The sequence below is a fragment of the Gopherus flavomarginatus genome, chromosome 4, assembly GCF_025201925.1.
Source record: "Gopherus flavomarginatus isolate rGopFla2 chromosome 4, rGopFla2.mat.asm, whole genome shotgun sequence".
Lineage (NCBI taxonomy): Eukaryota > Metazoa > Chordata > Testudines > Testudinidae > Gopherus > Gopherus flavomarginatus.
The window spans coordinates 157,335,172-157,354,878 of record NC_066620.1 but is presented as its reverse complement, the minus strand read 5'-3'; the positions used below and the strand labels follow the sequence as shown (position 1 = coordinate 157,354,878).

The window sequence follows — 19,707 nt, the reverse complement described above, 5'->3', positions numbered from 1 at the left end:
AATTTTGGAGTTCTTCAGGAAGCTGTCTCAGTCACTTATACTTTCCTGAGTCCTAGAACCGTTTCAGTCTGTTAAATATTGAAGGCTCACATACACACCAACCGTGGATCACTGTTCTATTCGTTCCATGTAGAAAGCATGTTTATCTCACTATTGACAGCAGGTTACAGAACAATTCTTTCTAATGTTTCTTGGCATCTTATCAGTCTCTGCTTATGAACATTCTCTTAAATAGTTACAAATTTTCAATCCATTGCTTCAGCGGTCAGTGTTAAGAACAAGTAACGGCTAGGACTAAAAATATCTGGTGTCTCCGAGGACATCCAAATGAAGGTGCTGGCCTTTCAATAGTTTAGACTTTTTAAATATTTTTTTCATTTCCCAAATCATGTTTCAGTCTTTGAGGCTTTTGCAGCTTTGTACAGAGAGGGCATCTGATTTGCGCTACTAAAAGCATGCCACAGCTGCAGTCAGGCTATATCAGTGCAGATAGCAATCCTAACATAAATCTAGAGAGTTCCAGGATGCTTTCAGCTATCAAAGGGGACAAAACTCTCTTGGAAGACATCTTTTAGTTGCAAATATATCATCCAGATGGATAGGTGCAATCCAGATCCAACTCCATCCTCCTAGATTCATGAAGACAGTGATGTTTTTCTTATCCTAAATTAAGAACATAAGAATGGCCATACTGGGTCAGACCAAAGGTCTATCCAGCCCAATATCTGTCTTCCAATAGTGGCCAATGCCACCAGGTGCTTCAGAGGGAATGAACAGAATAGGTAATTATCAAGTGATCCATCCCCTGTTGCCCATTCCTGGCTTCTGGCAAAGAAAGGCTTATAGCCATTGATGGACCTATCACCCATGAATTTATCTAGTTCTTTTTTGAACCCTGTTATCTTCTTGGCCTTCACAACATCCTCTGACAAAGGTTGTTGGTTTTTTCAAAATTCACCTTTGTAATATCACATACCTAGTTGTTTACCTTTGTAGTAGTTTCTCATGGTGGGTGGGTGAGTATAAACCATTTATTAAAAACGTATGTTTATACTACACAGGCTGAAATTGAGGCACAACTAGCTAGAGAGCGTGAAGAAGAGACCCAACAACAGGCAGTCCTTGAACAGGAACGTCGTGACCGTGAACTTGCGATGAGAATTGCACAGAGTGAAGCAGAGCTCATCAGTGATGAGGCTCAGCTTGATTTAGGATTGCGAAGGTATGGTCATTTAGTACTCTTACTTCCCTTCCAAAACTTTTCATTTACAGATCCTACTGTTATAAAATACAGAGATCTTTTGTTTTTAATTAAGATATAAAAGTAAAATGGGGTTTTCAAACCAGTATATTGGAGTATTATATTTTCCAAATAATGCTGTCAAATTTGTGGAAAAATAGCTTGGTTGGCTTAAAAATGCTTAGTCTATTTGCAGTGTGACTATAATCATATGTAATCCCCCTTTTGGCACTGGCTAAGTATCTGTATGATGTGTAAACAAGAGAGGAGTACCTCAGTCTTTGGACAGTCCCAAAGTTTCTATCACCTGGACTCATTTCATGGTGCTGCTATCAGGCGCCTGACTTTTTTCCTCCTGGTGTGCTAAAGAATAAAGCTACTTTGTGGTGCCTCCAGTGAGACCAGAGGTTAACCACACAAAGGCAGTGGATACTACATGTAAACACAAATAATCAAACTTACACAAGCAAACAAATTAAATATAATAACAATAAACTTTTATATAAGGATTTGATTGAAGTGCCATACAATCAATAACCTTATTAAACTATTAAAATGATTGTATTTTATTAATAATATTTTTAAATTACTAAAAACTGTGCCAGCCAGCACAATAGGCCATGTGACCGCGCATTCCCCAAACCCAAAAATTTCTCCCCCATCAGTTTTGTCTGTCCCTCATGTCTCTGGTATGTAGCTGGTGCAGTGGAGACACATTGCAAGCCAGTAAAGATATTCCATCATACACACGCTTTATTATACTGGCAACTGAGAAGGTCTTAATGATCCAGGCAGATGAAAGTCCTTTTGCAGCTAAAAGTGCTGTAATGATACAATATTAAACCTTAGCTGTCTAACTATAATAGAGGGTTCTCATTCAGGTTTCTCTTCTGGCTATGTGGTCGGGAGGCTGGTGCAGGCAAGCAGGGCCTCTTTGAGGATTGGTGGATAGACACTGACTATCTGCTCCCCTCTGGAACTCTGCCAGCAGTTCTCAGAGATTAGACCCCATGAGCCCAGGTGCCAGTAGGTTAGGTCTCTATATCTAAAGTCCAGAGTCTGGTGTGGGCTGGCTACATGGCAGGCAGGCTGCAGATGGTTGAAGGAGAGGTACGCTGTCTCCTGTTGCTCGCAGGCAGGTTGCAGGAGGAATGGATTGTCCCCTCCTGAGGAGAAAGACTGGCCAGTTGCTAGGCCTGGAAGTGCTACAGTCAGGCCAGGTGCAGGGCCCTGTAAGTGTTGTGCGGGCAGGTTGTAGGGAGACCACGTCTCTCCTCCACTCCTCAGCTGATCTCTGCCATGTGGAGGGAAAGAGGGGCTATGTATACCCTTCCTAGGGCATCTGGGGCTCTGCACAGGGTCAGAGAATATTTGTTGTGCTGCTTGGCTGTCTTCTGCTCTCTAACTGGGTGGTTGGTGATTGCTGTTGTCCCCCTTCCCTCATTGGTTGGGGGAGGAGAGATGCTGGGGTGACTGGGGGGTTGCATTCCTCTCCCCTCCCCTTCAGCTGCTGACGTGAAGTCAACAGTACAGGACTCGGTGTCGTCAATTCCATGGGGGCCCACAGGGTATGTCTCTTCTCTGTGGGCCAGGGCTGGCTCTAGCAATTTCGCCGCCCCAAGCACGGCGACATGCCGCGGAGGGCGCTCTGCCGCTCGCCGGTCCCGCGGCTCCCGTGGACTTGCCGCAGGCATTTCTGCGGAGGGTCCGATGGTCCTGCGGTTCCGGTGGAGCTGCCGCAGGCGTGTCTGCGGGAGGTCCACCGGAGCCGCAGGACCAGCGGACCGCCCGCAGCCACGCCTGCGGCAACTCCACCAGAGCCGCCTGCCGCCCTCCCAGCAACCGACAGAGCGCCCCCCGCGGCGTGCTGCCCCAAACACACGCTTGGTGCACTGTGGCCTGGAGCCAGACCTGCTGGAGGCACTGCCCCCTTACCAAGGAGGGTGGTGGCTACAAATAGAAATGTAGGGCTGGGAGGGATCTCAAGAGGAGCCCAGTTCATCCCCTCCTCCTGAGACAGGATGAAGTATACTTAGGCCAGGGGTGGCCAACCTGTGCCTGAGAAGGAACCAGAATTTACCAATGTACATTGCCAAAGAGCCACACTAATATGTCAGCAGCCCCCCATTAGTGCTCCCCACTGCCACTCTCAGCACCTCACGATCAGCTGATTTGTGGCGTGCAGGAGGCTTGGGGGGTGCAGGTGAAGGAGCGAGGGCATGACAGGCTCAGGGGAGGGGGTGGAGTGGGGGCAGGGCCTGTGGCAGAGCCAGCAGTTGAGCAGTGAGCACCACCCCAGCACATTGGGAAGTTGGCACCTGTAGCTCCAGCCCCAGGGTCAGTACCTATACAAGGAGCTGCATATTCACTTCTGAAGAGCCGAATGTGGACACCCCTGACTTAGACCATTCCTGGCAGGTGTTTGTCTGACCTGTTCTTAGAAACTCTGAAGATGGGGATTCCACAACCTCTTGGTACTTTTTCGAGTGCTTGACTATGCTCATAATTAGAAAGCCTTTCCAGATATCTACCCTGAATCTCCCTTTCATATGTGCATTAATATGCCCAGTTCTGTGGGAAACTGCCTTGGTGAAAACAATATTTTTCTCACATTTTATTAGGTTATTATTAGTTTATCAGTAGGGATGACAGCCAATTACAGTTATGATTATACAGTCCATTGAGATTAGAAACTCAGATTTCACTAGTGCAATACAGTGTATGCACTTTCTGGCACTTACATGATCCCAGTAGCACAACATAAAGTAGTTTCTTAAAAAAGAAATCCCTACCTAGAAGGAAATAGTAGTTCTTCTGTATCTTAACTGGCAAATACAGAATTGGAAATGCATGCATAATCCTGTCAAGGTTAAAAAAAGCCTATATGAACTGACCTTGTAGGCACTCTTTTAAAAGATATAGACCCTCCAAAGTTCTTTTTTAGATAATGTCACAGCATTTGCTTTGTCATTGATATTATGTTGTCTTTCATGTAATTTTATAGGGTAAGTACTACACAGCGGCATTGGGTATTTACTAATAAACTAGTAAATAAACTTCTTAGACAGCTAACATACATATAACTGATTTGTTTTCCACTTGGCTTTCTGTGACACTTGGCTTTCTGTGACACCTATTCATCTGTTCATTGTGTGTGTTGAGAGCGTTTTTCCCTATGTGACTTGTGGTTACAAAATTCAGTTTAGAGAATCCTGTTCTCCATGATCTTAATTTTACAGGTAGAAGAACAATACAAGTACTCTTTTTCATAACACTTCACTAAACTGATAATGGTAATTTTATACAAAACAAGGAGCTATCTTTTAATGTAATGAACCTTGTTTAGGTTGGTGTAGCTGAGATGATACCTTGGCTGTTACAGAAGGGATTATATTTGCAAAACGGTCCCTTTATATTTCCAGTAACAAATCCATTCCAATATTTTAGACAGAATTAAAGAAAAAGAGCTTAGGCAGTTTTCTGTGTTCAATATTGTATTTTTGTCTGTCAGAATTCTAGAAACTCTACTAATCTAGAATGACATAATGAAAAAATTTAACTTTTTACAAACCAGAAAAGTAATGTACAGTGTACCAGAAAACTAAATGTTGCTGTGATTGCTCAGTCTGTGTTTTCTGAGTAATATAAAACTACTGGAATATTCTATCACTGTTCCCTGTATACATACAAGAATACAATGATAAACTTGTACCCTGCTGTCGGCCAGTCAACATACAAATATTACTTCTCGGGGAATACTGCCCCAAAATTTTTAAAAATTCTGCACACACTATTTTAAAATTCTGCATATTTTAGTAATCAAAAATAGCACTATATGATCTTGCAGTTTCAATTATTTTGGTAATTTATTTCAAAATACCTCTCAGCAAGAATATCTCTAACAATACAGACACACACAAAAAATTCCTTCCCCTCCCCACGAAGTAGAGACATAAAGAAATCTCTATGATAACCCAGTTCTTGTTTCTCTGCACCATTCCCCCACAGAGCCCAGCTACAGACCCCCCAGTCCAGACACTGGCATCCCCTCTTCACCCAGGGATCCAGAGGGTGAAACAGCCTTATGCTGGGTCCTGTGTTTGCATGGAGTTTCCTGTATGCCGCTGCTTCCTTCCTTCAGGGCATGCCCAGAACTGCAGCTGCAGGGAACCCTCCAGCTCCCTCCCTCTCCCGGGATCAGTGTTTTCTATTTGAGAGCTGGGCTCTGCCTAGTCCAGTGGCCCCTAGTGGGAACCAGCAGCTTTGCAGCCCATTTCAGGGTGAGGGGGGTGGAATTCTGCATGCACAACATTAATTTCTGCAAAATTCGGCATTGTGCAGTGGCACAGAATTCCCCCAGGAGTAAAATAAAAAGTGAGTGCCATTTACTTGTCAAATGAAGAACAATGAACCCTCCATAATCCACTCTAAGACAGATTGAATATAGTGATTATTTTGTACAAAGGAAGCATCTTGAAAAGTTGGCAGATGACAAGGAATTTCTAAGGAACTCAAGAAAAAAAACAGAAAATCCTTTTCTGTTCTTTATTGCATTCTTTATTACACTTTATTAGCACTTTACTTCAATGTGTATATAGATGATATGGTTATAAACTACATGGTATGATATGTATTTTTGTTGAGTACCTGTATTGACTTGCAGAGGTTGCCACTAAAAAGACAAGTTACTAACAGTCACTATACAAAAGGTCCATCTAGCCCAGTATTCTGTCCTCTGACAGTGGCCAATAGGTATGGCAGGTGCCCAAAAGGGAATGAATAGACAGGTTGTATCATCAAGTAATCCATGCCCTGTCACCCAATCCCAGCTTCTGGCAAAGTGTGTGTGTGTGTGTGTGTGTGTGACAGAGACAGCAAACCCTGTATTTTTAAAGTCCCTGCATTAGATAGGGACGTGGGGTGGGATATACGAGAGGCATTAGTTCCGTAACCTTCCCTCCCTCAGGTTTGAAAAGAGAGTAGATAGACATGTCCCTTAATGCCAAGAAATAGGCAGAAATTGGAGCACAGGAAGGGTGACTGGTTGGCAAGTAACCTTCCATGCAAGAGGAGGAGCAGGGAGAGGTGTAACAGTGTAAATGCATTCCAAGAGATTCACTCAAGCTCTGATCTTCCCCACTTTTCTTGCTGCCAGAAGATATGCCTGGCCCTTCTATCTTCCCTGCCTGGGATGCCCTTTGAAGCACATAGGATGAGTAGAGAAAATGGATGCTTAACCTTCCCTTTCCTCAAAACTTCTCCAGTTTCTCTATCTAATCAGATGATAGGGGAAGAAATCCTCTGCTTTGAACCACTGGAAAGAGAACAAGGATCTGGACAGCTTTATGTGGCAACATAGTGTCACTAGAGATCTCAGGATATCCTAGAAACACCTGAAAAACAATCTGTCCATTTTGAGCTATAACTGAGTCTCTTCCTCCCTTTTTTTTGTTTTTATTCATGGATATGGACATGCGCGCATGCGCACGGTGAGGGTTGGGAGCACAACACTCTCTAGGCTTAAGAAATAAGTGAGTGCAACCACACTTAAAAACCAAAATACTTTTGAATGGGAAGCTTTGACAACACTTTACAAAAATGTCCATCTTGTTTTCCATCAGTGTAAATCCTTTCTTAGATTATTTCAGCTGTAAATGCAGTGAAGAAACCAGTTTGCCCTCGTTATAACTTTCTTTGAGGCATAAGCAAACTAATTTAATTTCTAACTGCTTGTGTATAGGCACCTAGGAAACTTGCTTAGAAAAGTTTTGTGGAAATGTTGTTCAATCTGAATCAGCAGTTCTCAAACTTCATTGCACTGTGACCCCCTTCTGAAAATAAAAATGATTTCACTACCCCAGGAGCGGGGACCAAAGACCGAGTCCACCTGACCCCTGCCACCTGAGCTCCACCGCCCTGGGCTTCAGCCTTGGGCCCCAGCAAGTCTAACATCAGCCTTGGCGACCCCAATAAAGTGGGGTTGTGACCTGCAGTTTGAGAACCCCTGGATAAAACTGTTGAGTTCAGCAAGATTTATTTATTATTATTATTATTATTATTATTTTTTAAATCCCTTTTACACAAATCCTCACAAGACAGTTTAGTTACATTGGCTGCAAGGAGAGGTTTGAAATTTGAAGCATTGCATGGAAATAGTGCTCAGAGAGAAAAAAATCCTTTGAGATTTGGAGAGGTGGGAACTAAACATAACAAATCAAGCATTGAAAAATCACTGCTGAACATTCTTGCTCAGTGGGTATTTGTTAAAATTTTAGCAGACCCTTATACTTTTGTGTCTTCCTTGGGGGCAGACGAACGGCACATTCCAACATGCACAGGCTTACACTGTTGTAACTTGCATTGCCTTCTCTCCCCTCCCCCACCCCATGTCAACCTTATTGTTGCATAACATACTAAGTATACTGAACTCATTCAGCCTCACTGCCTCTCCAGTGCTTTGCATAGCATTTCCACAAACAATTTTGGTTTTACTTTTGCATCGTGACATGAGCAAAACTATTTTTTTCATAGTACTATACTCCTTTTGGAGTACTTAAGCACCAGGAACTTTTTTTTAGCCAAAAGCCATGTGACAATACAATAGTACGTTCTGTTTCTAAGGAGCATAAGTAGTGACTAGTGTGATCTGCCCTATCATGCTGTTTTTTAGGGAAAAAAAATCAATTTGTAGCATGTCCTTCTGTAAACAGCCTCAATTTGTATTCAGTGTATTCACACTCTGTTTGATCTGTTTGACTTTCCAGGTTAAGTGAATGAATATATTGCCATTTTGTTTTCTTATTCTATTGATATTTACTGGCTTGGTTACAGTATCTGGTACTAAAATACACACTAACTCAGACCTGCACAACTCGTAAAGCGGCAAGGGCCACATTACTCCAAAGAAAACAGCTGAGGGCCGAAACCCCCCAGCCCCGCAGAAACATCCCACCCCAGCACCGTCCAGCCCTGCAGAAACAAACCCTCCTTCCCCAGTGCCGCCCCACCAAAACAGCTGTGGGCCAAAAAGGAAGGTTGGGGGTGGGGAGGTGATACTTGATTTTAAATCAACCAGCGGCTCCCAGCTGAAGAGGTGGCTGGGAGCCCTCAGGGGCAAATTAAAGGGCCCAGGGCTCCGGCGGCTGGAGGAACCTGGAACTTTGCGGGTCTGGGCCAGGGATTTAAAGAGCCCAGAGCTCCTGCCACTGAGGGGAGCCCGAACCCTTTAAATCCCAGCCTCAGCCCATCCACTGGAGCCATGGCCGGGATTCAAAGGGCTCTGGGCTGCCTGCAGCAACGGGGAGCCCTGAGCCCTTTAAATCTGAGCCGCTGCCGGATTCAAAGGGCTTGGGGCTGCTGGTGGCGGTGGGGAGCCCTTTAAATCTCAGCCGCAGCCGGGAATCGCTGCAGGCAGCCCAGAGCCCTTTGAACCCTGGCTGCAGCTGGGATTAAAAGGGCTCTGGGCTCCCCGCCGCTGTGGGTAGCCCAGAGCTCTATGAATCCTGGCCGCGGCTGGGATTTAAAGGGCTCTGAGCTCCGCGCGGCTGCAGGCAGCCCAGAGCCCTTTGATTCCCCACCGCGGGCCACACAGTGAGCCTCCGCGGGCCGCATGTTGTGCAGGCCTGCACTAACCCTTTTAAATTTTGGCTAGTCTGTCACTTTTGAATGTTATTTCATTACATAGTTCTGGAGAGAAATCTAAATATGTGTGTATTATCTGTTACTGTACATAAGGATGTATGCAATATGGATTATTGTTGATACTGTATTTGTGTACATTCAGGACATGTGGGTCTATATTATGACAAACCATTTCAATTCTAAGTGTCTTTTCACAGATTGGATGATGAAATTATTCAGCCTGTTCCAGTAGTTGCTAAGTAAGAATAGTTCCCTTTTTTTTGTAGTATGCTCAACCTCACATAAGTGCATCTGTTGCATGTCTGAGTCTTTGATTCAGAAAGATGAAATCAGTTGATTATGTGCAAATAAGTAAATTCCAGGTTATATGTGAGAGTAATAAACATAGCCATGGTGAAGTGGGAAGGCCATCTATAAATGGAGTAAGGCTTTTCTGAATTATTTTAATTTCACTTTTTCTAATTGTGTTACTCTGATCAATAAATTCAGAAGATTAAAGAAGAAAAAAGGCTTCATAATGCTGAGCCTAGATCAAATAAAATCATTAGATGATAATTCAGAGGAGGATGGGAGAGTGGGAAAAATTGAACTGATTGTCCTCTTGACATTTCAGATTATTAGAAAGCTAATTAGGAAATTGCCAGACTAACCTAAATATCTTCTGTTTGCAGAGTCAATGGAACAAGGCCTCAAATGACTGCGTATGACACTTTATTTTCACTGAGTTTTGCACTACTTTCTTATTATAGTAATTCTCTTATTAGAAGAAATTCTTGTAGTGTCTTTTTTATTATTTATCCATTCCCCTATAATAGTAAGCATTGTTATACATTGACCTTTGATAATCAATTTTAATACTTCCTACCTTATACTTTGCTTATATCTAAGAAATGTTTAAAGTTAATTATAAATAGTGTACATAGATTCAGTATGTAGCAAATACCATGAATTTTAACTAGTCCATATGAAAGAGGCAAACATTCAGAAGGAGTTACCACAATATAAATCAACATTCGGTTGAAATTTATTGCTCCTGCATTAGTTTTATCTTAGACATAATATACCATCAGTCATAACAGACCTTATTAATATTTGAATATAACACTTTTCTTATGTACACTTATCAATTTTCTTATAGGGAACAAATGGTCAAAGAAATGTCAGACGTTTTATCTAGGTGGGTGAATATACCGTCCAAAATTAATTTAATCACTCAATTAAATGAAATCATAAACTGAAATGGGCTGATGCATATAAAATAATGGAATTCCATATTTAATTGCTCAATGAAATAAATCAACATTTTTCTTTTGGATTAAATTGCTGTATCAGTATGCTTCCTATTCAAAATCATTATCTGATTTCTTTCTTTAATTATTTTGCCATGACATTTATTTAATTGCATAAACATGCTCAGAAAGAAATTATCAGTAAATTGCACCTTAAGGTTTCGTTTGAATAATTTCAATAGATAAGGAAAAGCTTCGAAGAGCATTCTTCTTCCACTGTATCAGAGATGACACTGACAAATTTCCAAAATTTTCAGGCAGCATGCTGACAAGTTCTAGATAGTGTTAATAAGGACATAAAGTGTTATGTTTATGTAACCGTAAGTAGCTTTTTAACAAGAAATTAAATCCAGACATAATTCCATTTCAAACAAAATGAAAATTTGAGGTTTACTTTGTTGTTACAACCCTAGAAAAAGTACTCTCTCAAGCATTGAAACACAAAATGCCAGATGGTGTCTGTTCAGCAATCTTGGTATAATAATGTAGCAGTTTTATATTCTAAATAAAATTCTGTTTTATTGAGTTGCTGACTGAAAGGTGTCTTTGGTAACCTCAGGGACAGAAGCATGCTGTCTGAAGTTCACATGAAATCTTACTTCCTTTACATTTTTAAAAGTAAACTCTTCAGAAAACAAGATATTATGCTGTGTGTATATGATCTTAAGATATTAGTATGTTTGTTGTGGCATTTCTTAATTGTAGTGCTGATAGTATTGAACACAGCAGATGCTTACGTTTGCACAAAAACATTACATGCAATATTTTTGAATAGGAGAAAAGGAAGATTAGTACATCCAATTGAAATTGCTGGGGGAACATAAGTAAGGGGCTTGTAGAGTAACTATGTAAGAACTGAGCTGAGTCACTGGAGTTAACATGCCTTTAGCTTCCAGAAAGCATCACAAGAATTTTGGCTAAAAGTGGTAGGAGCATAGTTTTTAAGTTCTGTCCATAACCTAGTATTGTTAGTGTACACTAGTGTGACTGGTAACTTGTTAAATTCAAATGTTTAGAAACTTTTGGTTCTTCTTTGAGCGATGGACCTATATTTATTCCACACATGAGATACGCACTTGAGTTTGGAATTGCTTATAAGCAGTGTCCATTGACTTGCATATGTTTCATAGATCTTTGTGCTCCCAACTGATAGCATAAAGGATGGTGCAGACCAGTGCCTCTCCAGATCCTTCTTACCACCATGTGGTGTGTGTCATTCCTTTGTGAATTATGTATAGTTAATTTTTGTAGTTTTTATAATATAGCATAGATAATTAGATAGCATTATTTCCCCCTGCCTGGGAACGTTTCCCCCCAGAAGTCTGGGATTCTGCTCAGTCTCTGGGAGTTCAAAAACTGTTTCCTGCTCTTATTCCTTTACTGTGAGCAAAGAACATCAATGTTGCTTCTACTGCCTGGGTGAGGCTTACATTTCTGCTAAGTGCAGCATCTGCCACACTTTCCCCCACAGAACTTGTGAGGGTTGGGAACTGAGACTCAGAAAACACCTCATGGAGAAGGCAATGAAGCCCCAATCGGATCTGGGCTGTGGACCCCCCACACACACACACTCTACATCAGCCTCAACAAGCAGGCAATGTACCTCTGAGCATGGGTTGAGGAACAGAGGCTAAGTCTGTTAAACCTAAAGAGAAGGCTTCACAGGAGAGTAAGGGACATTCTCATAGACATAAGGGACAGTATTTATGTCTGAAAAGAAGGGATCCATCCCTGAGCTCTCAGGAGAGCCAACATGCATGGGTGCTCAACTCTTCAGCCCCCTAAATCTTCTTGACAAGTCAAGTGGGCACACAAGGGTACGGATCCGTGCTTCCAACACTGGCTCTAGTGGTGAAGACACATGGTAGATAGCTCCTGGTGCTTCGATCTACTTTTGGGAAACAAGACATTACCAATAGCAGTGCGGCCCTGGAGGAAGCCAACCACCACGTGACCAGAGAGGCTCCAAGATAAGAGGTGTGTGTCTCCCTGGAGGACATCTTTTGCTCTCCCCCCCCATCCACATTTACCATTTCCATTGTGTCCATCCATATTCCAAGATGTTACACTGATGGAGGAATCTATTGCAAGGAGATGGAATAGGGTGACAATTCTATCTGCCAGCGTACAAGCACAGCCATCAGGAGTCTCTGCGGCATGGAGAAGAGGTGGCCCTGGACACAAGTCCTAGAAGATCAGGATTCAGACCTCCAAACCAACGTGGTTGGCCAAGGGGCAGGAGCTACCCTGTGCCATGGGGTTCCCCTCCTCTAGTGGATCCATCCTATTGGCAATTTTGCAGATCGTGGGGTCCTACCCCCAGACACTTAGGATCTATGCATGAGTCCTACTTGCCATTGCCTGGCCCTACACAACCAGCTCCACTGGCATATTCAAAGGAGGATGGCGAGCCAGATCCAATGGTTCTGGGAGCAATCTGTTCAGTGTCACTGGATGAGGTGCTCACTCCAACAGTACCAAGAGCTCATGCATAGTGTAGCAGCAGTGCTAGAGATCCAGCTGGAGAAATTCAGTAGCCTCAGCACAGCTTACTAAACATTCTGCGGCCCTCCAGTCCCTGTAGAATGGCCCTCCCTGTTGTCCGTCCCTAATGCAGGTTCGGTGAATTTTTTTAATTGAGAGAGGAAAATTAATACCAGACAAATGTAAACTTTAAAACACCACGTGGCCGTTTATTAACAGGGAGAAAATCACAACTTGGGCTGGGGAAGAGCACGTTTACCAACTAACAATACTATTGGAACAAGAAACCTTTACACAACCTGAAACAATCTATTTACATTTATCAACAAGGAACCAAATGATTCAAAATTAACTGCTCTTTAGAAAAAGGTAAACGAATACACCAAATAAAATAAACTGTGTGCACACTAACCAAGTACTACTATTAAACACACCAATTAACTTCAATAGCAGTTATTACAACAACTCAGTTCTTACATGCCATATATACACAACTTCACATTAGATAACAGTATATGCAGTTCCGTACCAAATAAGAGAGGGGACAGGAGAAGACGCTAAGCAAAGCACAGAAAGGAAAATTAGAAAGCAAGTACCGTATTCCAGGCGCAGCTGACCAGCAGAACAGATGTCAGAAGCATACTGAATCCGTAGAAGATAACGTTGAAAAAGCAATAAAACGACACGTCCCGAGCTGGCTATATCCGGAGGAGACCCCTGGCCGAAGGGTTGATCAGGTCCTTCAGTCAATACGTGGATACTCCTGCAGATCCTGGCACGAGGCATGGTTTTATTCAAAGGCCCTTTTTACACTTGTCAGGATCTGATTGGTCCCTAGCTCCTACACCCTCCAGGTTCCGAGTTGTTGCCCCCTACGCAGATGGGCCGTGTGCAAATCCTACTAGAAGCTGCTAGAAGCTGCACCCAGCACACTAGCATAGTTTTGCACACAACCCTAATCTGACCGTTTGAACTGAACTATGATTGGTCAGATTGGGCCCCTTTGCCCACGGCACGCTGATGTTATGCACACAGCACTAACCTGACCTCTGGGTTACCAGGCAGAAGAGCAAGAGACTGCACATGACACTAGCCTGACCCCTAGGTGACCACGAAAAAGAGCGGGAAAAATGCACACGGCACTCTAAGGTTGCACACCGCACCACGGTGTTGCACACAGTACCAGTGTGACCGTTAGATGACCAGCAATTGGCCATACAGACACTATGTTGGAATAAAGACCTAAGGGCTGCGACACCTGTCAATGAAATTATCATGAACCCAGCAAAGGCGGTTTGGTACACCTCTGCTTCTTGTGCTCCCACCCCTAAGATGGCCAAGAAGCATTGCAATGTCCCATCCAAGTGGGGAAGAGTTCTTGTTCTTTCACCTTCTGCCAAACTAGCTGATGGTGAATATGGCTACACAGTGGTCCAAGCACCCAAAGGATACTCCCTCTGATAAGGAACACAAGAGATGCGACCTGCTGGGAAGAAAGATCTTCTCTTCCACCTTCCTCCAGGTCAGGATCTTGATAATTATTAGGCCTTCATGTCCAAATATAATTTTGTCAATTATACTAGATTTCTAAAGTTTAAGGACAAGATTCCTGTGGAGGATGGATCCCACTTCCAGGCCTTAGTAGATGGGGGCAAATTGGTGGAAAAACTTCTCTCCAACTCACTGTGAATGTAGCAGATACCACATTGAGAGGGATGCTGTGGTGACTGTCATGAAGAGAGACTTGTGGTTGCAATCCTCAGGTTTCCCTAGAGAGCTGAGGAGTACTGTCCAAGATCGTTCCTTTGATACTATCAGCTATTCCACAAGAAAATGGATAAGTGTCTCCTCTCCCTCAAAGACTCAAACAGCGCTTCACTTGCTGGGCATTTATACCACAAGAGGAAGCCTCATGGACAGTGGTATAGGGCAATACCAGTTCCTCAGGCCTTTTATCATCAACTTCCTCAGGAGCCACCACACAAGAGACAGAGGGTGTATAGACCTAGGGACCTAGCCTCTGCAACATCCGCTGCCAATTTGTACTCTAATCCCTAGGTGAAGCGTTTCTTTTGATGAGACTGTCAAGACCGATATCCCCTTTATTGATACCTTTTCATTCCCCTGTTCAGATTGTTTGGAGGCCACTTTACCCAGTTTGTCAAAGACTGGAGCACCCTTGCTACAGATAAATGGGTATTAGACGTTATCTGTGGAGGCTATCTAGTTGAGTTTCTGATAACTCCTTTCCACTACTGTCCTGTCTGGTTGCTCTTCAGGGACCACTCTCACAAGGAAATTTTACAACAGGAGGTGAACTCCCTGCTCCTCAGGGGAGCCATAGAAAAGGATTCATCTCAACACTATGGAAAGGGATTCTATTCTCCTTACTTCCTGATCTTCAAGAATGCAGAAAGGAGGCCAATTCTCAATCTGTGTCAGTTAAACGAGTTATTTTGAAAACTAAAATTCCTCATGATCTCCTTGGCATCAATAATTCCCTTGTTAGAGGATGGCACATAGTTTGCAGCTCTTGACACAAAAGATGTGTATTTTCATATAGATATCCATCTGGTCCACAAGAGGTTCCTTGAGTTTCTCTTCTACCAAGACCATTACCAAGAGTCCTCCCCTTCAGTCTGGCCATAGCACCCAAGGTGTTCACAGATCCATTTTGACCCCCCACAAGGTGCATATACTTCACCGGGAGAATGTTAGACTCAACTACAGCAAAAGCGTATCTACTCCTTGAAAGGTTTCAGGCCATGAGCACTCTCATACACCAGATTGGCATCACACCCAGGACATCAGTAAGAATGTGCCCTTTCCCTCCTTGGCCACATGGCTTTGTGTACACACATGACACGGTTCTCCAGGCTACATCTGCGATGCCTACAAGCCAGGCTTCTCTCCATATACTCACCAGAGGAAGGCACCTTAAATGAATAGGTTGCAAATCCGCCCAAGATGTTAGGCTTTGTTGTCTAGTGGTCAAAACCAGAGAATGTTTGGGTAGGGTTCCCGTTCCTCACACTGACATCTGAAGCCACCAGGAGTCTGGAATACATATCAACTTACTAGAACTCAGAGAAGTCTGTTGGACCTGCATGCCTTCCACCTGCTCTTCCAATTCAGACATGTTCTGATAAAGTCGGGCAATATAATAACAGTATTTTATATAAACGAGTGAGGGGAACGAGATTTCTTTGTGCATGGAGGCAGTAACTTTCTGGAACTGGTGCATCAGACATCACATCACCCTGTCAGCAGCATACTTACCAGGGTGCAAAGCTCTCTGGTGGACTGCCTGAGCAGACACTTTCTCTGTGAATCTCAAATGGAAGAGTCATGATTCAGTGCTCAGCGACATCTTCGCTCAGTGGAGAATGCTGTCCTGGGACCTTTTTGCCTCACAGGCAAACAGGAAGCTTCCTTCATACTGCTCTAAAGCAGCCCTGGGTAAAGACTTGTTGGAAGATGCCTACTTAATGTTGTGGAATGGTCTCCAGGAGTATGCTTTGCTTCCATTTCCTTTGATACCACAGGCTGTATGGAAGATCCACTGAGACAGAGCTCGAGTCAGCCTTATCACCACCCAACTGGCTGAGACAGTTCTGGTTCATGGATCTGAGAAAGCTCTCAGTGCATGAACAACAGGTGTTGCTGGACCTTCTAACATGGACAAGATGACACACGCCAGTCTGAGGCGGCTGCAACTTAAGTTGGATGGACATTGGTGATAGAATGCTCATGTTCTAAAAGGGCCCAATGCATCTTTAACCAAAGTAGAAAAGATTCTACAGGAAGCTGTTACACAGCTAAATGGAAGCATTTTTCCACTTAGCGTCATTGATACATTTTGTCTTCAGACTCCATCGGAATTTCTGATATCTTAGAGTATCTCCTTACCCTCAAGTCTTTGGATCTTGCATTCAGTTCCCTGTGGGTGCATTTAGCTGCAAGCAGTGCGTCCCATCCTCCAGTGGATAACCATATGTGCTTTACACACCCTGTCCCAACTAGATTTTTGGAGCGGATTCTCAGATCCTTTCCACCTTTGGTGAAGTTTGCACCTCAATGGTATCTCAATTTTGCTCTATCCTCACTCTCCCTAAGACTCTCTCCGAGTCACTGGCCACATGCTCTATGACCCATCTGTCCATGAAGGTGGCCTTTTTGATAGCTGTAGCATTGGCCAGAAGAGTCAGTGAACTGAGAGTGTCGCAGGCCCACCATAAGCTACATTCCATAAAGAAAAGATCTTGCTATGACCCCACCTGAGATTCATACCTACCGTAGTTTGAGTTTCAAATGAATCAGGTCATCCACTCACCTGTATTTTTTCCTAACCGTGTGCCTTGGAAGAGGCGAGAAGACTGCATTTTCTGAACACCTGGAGGACTTTGGCTTTTTATCTACATAGAACAAAGGATGTTAGAAAGACACCAAAACTATTTGTTTCCATTGCAGAGCAATCAAGAACTCAACGTGTATCGGCTTAGAGACTTTTAAAATGGATCTCGGGTTGTATTACCCTCTGTTACCAACTAGCTGGCATTCTTCTCCTACCTTCCCCCCTACTCCCCCAAAAGGTAAAAGCTCATTCTACCGGGAGCAAGCTACTTCAGCTGCATCTCTGAGAGACGTACGCGTACTAGAGATATATGTAGGACAGTTACTTGCAGCTCTTTGCAAGTAACATCATCCCCTGGTGCAGTTATGAACTGTGCATACAGCTGTGGGGAGAGCAGTACTAAAGACAGCTATCACTTCTGCGTCCTCGCACCCACTATTTGCTTGTTAATCTTCCATGTGTGGAACACACATAGGGGCCATCACCCAGAGAAGAAATAGAGGTTTTTATCTGGAACTGGAGGTTCTTCGAGATTTGTGGTCCCAATCTGATTTCCACTACCCACCCTCTGTCCCCACAGCTGTGGATTGCTTATAGTGTGGTAAGAGTGGGAAAATGGACAGGCATCAGCCCATTATGTCCTCATTAGGGAGCACAAGGAGAGCTACAGCACACATGTGGGCCAACAGATGCAGCTTGAAAGAAATTCTGGACTCAGGCACATGGTGCACATATGTATATCCCATGTGGAATACAGATAGGGACCAGCCATCTCAGAGAACCTCTGGTTACAGGTAAGTAACCTTCTTTTTGTGACAGAATATTAATAATCAACTGCCATTCTGGTTTTGATCCATACCCATTATTTGGATTGTTGAGTACGGTAATGAAGACTAACAGTATGAAGTGGAAATAATGAGGAGTATTTGTGGCACCTTAGAGACTAACACATTTATTTGGACATAAGCTTTCATGGGCTAAAACCCACTTCATTGGATGCATGCAGTATAAAATACAGTAGGAAGATACACACACACACACACACACACACACACACACACACACACACACACACACACACACACACACACACACACACACACACACACACACACACACACCATGAAAAAATGGGCGTTGCCATACCAATGCTAATGAGACTAATCAATTAAGGAGGGCTATTAGCAGCAGGAGGAAAAAAAACTTTTGTAGTGATGATCAGGATGACCCATTTCAAACAGTTGACAAGAAGGTGTGAGTAACAGTAGGGGGGAAATTAGCATGGGGAAATAGTTTTTACTTTGTGTAATGACCCATCCACTTCCAGTCTTTATTCAAGCCTAATTTAATGGTGTCCAGTTTGCAAATTAATCCCAATTCTGCAGTTTCTAATTGGAGTCTGGTTTTTTGAAGGTTTTTTGTTGGAGAATTGCAACTTTTAGCTCTGTTATTGAGTGATCAGGGAGGTTGAAGTGTTCTTTGACTGGTTTTTCAATGTTATAATTCTTGACATCTGATTTGTGTCTATTTATTCTTTTGCATAAAGACTGTCCGGTTTGGCCAATGTACATGGCAGAGGGGCATTGCTTGCACATAGCATATAACACAGTGGTACATGTGCAGGTGAACGAGACTCTCATGGTGTGGCTGATGTGGTTAGGTTCTATGATGGTGTCCCTTGAATAGATATGTGGATAGAGTTGGCAACGGGCTGTGTTGCAGAGAGGTTCCTGAGTTAATGTTTTTGTTGTGTGGTTGCTGGTGAGTATTTGCTCCAGATTGGTGGGCTGTCTGTAACTGAGGACTGGCCTGTCTCCCAATATCTGTGAGAGTGAGGAATCGTCCTTCAGGATAGATCCTTGATGATGCGCTGGAGAGGTTTTAGTTGGGGGCTGAAGGTGATGGCTAGTGGCGTTCTGTTACTTTCTTTGTTGGGCCAGTCCTGGAGTAGATGACTTCTGGGTATTCTTTTGGCTCTGCCAATCTGTTTCTTCACATCAGCAGATGGTTATTGAAGTTTTAAGAACGCTTGATAGAGATCTTGTAGGTGTTTGTCTCTGTCTAAGGGATTGGAGCAAATGTGGTTGTATCTTAGAGCTTGGCTGTAGACAATGGATTGTGTGATGTGGTCTGGATGAAAGCTGGAGGCATGTAGCTAAGTACAGCAGTCAGTAGGTTTCCGGTATAGGGTAGTGTTTATGCGACCATTCCTTATTAGCACTGTAGTGTCCAAGAAGTGGGTCTCTTGTGTGGATTGGTCCAGGCTGAGGTTGATGGTGGGATGGAAATTGTTGAAGTCATGGTGGAATTCCTCAAGGGCTGCTTTTCCATTGGTCCAGATGATGATGTCATCAATGTAGCACAAGTAGAGTAGGGGCATTAGGGGACGAGAGCTAAGGAAACATTGTTCTAAGTCAGCCATAAAAATGTTGGCATACTGTGGGGCCATGCGGGTACCCTTAGCAGTGCCGCTGACTTGAAGGTATATATTGTCCCCAAATGTGAAATAGTTGTAGGTAAGGACAAAGTTCAGCCACCAGGTTTGCCATAACATTATCGGGGATACTGTTCCTGACAGCTTGTAATCCACCTTTGTGTGGAATGTTGGTGTAAAGGGCCTTCTACAAATTAAACAGCTGCCACTCAGAAACTAGTATGAAGAGCGGTGTTCTTGTTCTTGCTACTTCCCTGCTATTTAA

At 43.4% G+C, this 19,707-nt stretch overlaps 1 protein-coding gene across 1 annotated transcript in view; it reads left to right on the top strand.

Annotated features, from left to right (window-relative positions):
- Nucleotides 1-19,707, top strand: part of MYO6 (myosin VI) — a 169,933-nt gene that overhangs the window by 136,346 nt on the left and 13,880 nt on the right. The window contains exons 28-30 of the mRNA XM_050950114.1: nucleotides 1,062-1,222; nucleotides 9,553-9,582; nucleotides 10,020-10,058. Coding sequence (XP_050806071.1) covers nucleotides 1,062-1,222; nucleotides 9,553-9,582; nucleotides 10,020-10,058 — 230 coding nt within the window. The remainder of the gene's footprint in view (nucleotides 1-1,061; nucleotides 1,223-9,552; nucleotides 9,583-10,019; nucleotides 10,059-19,707) is intronic.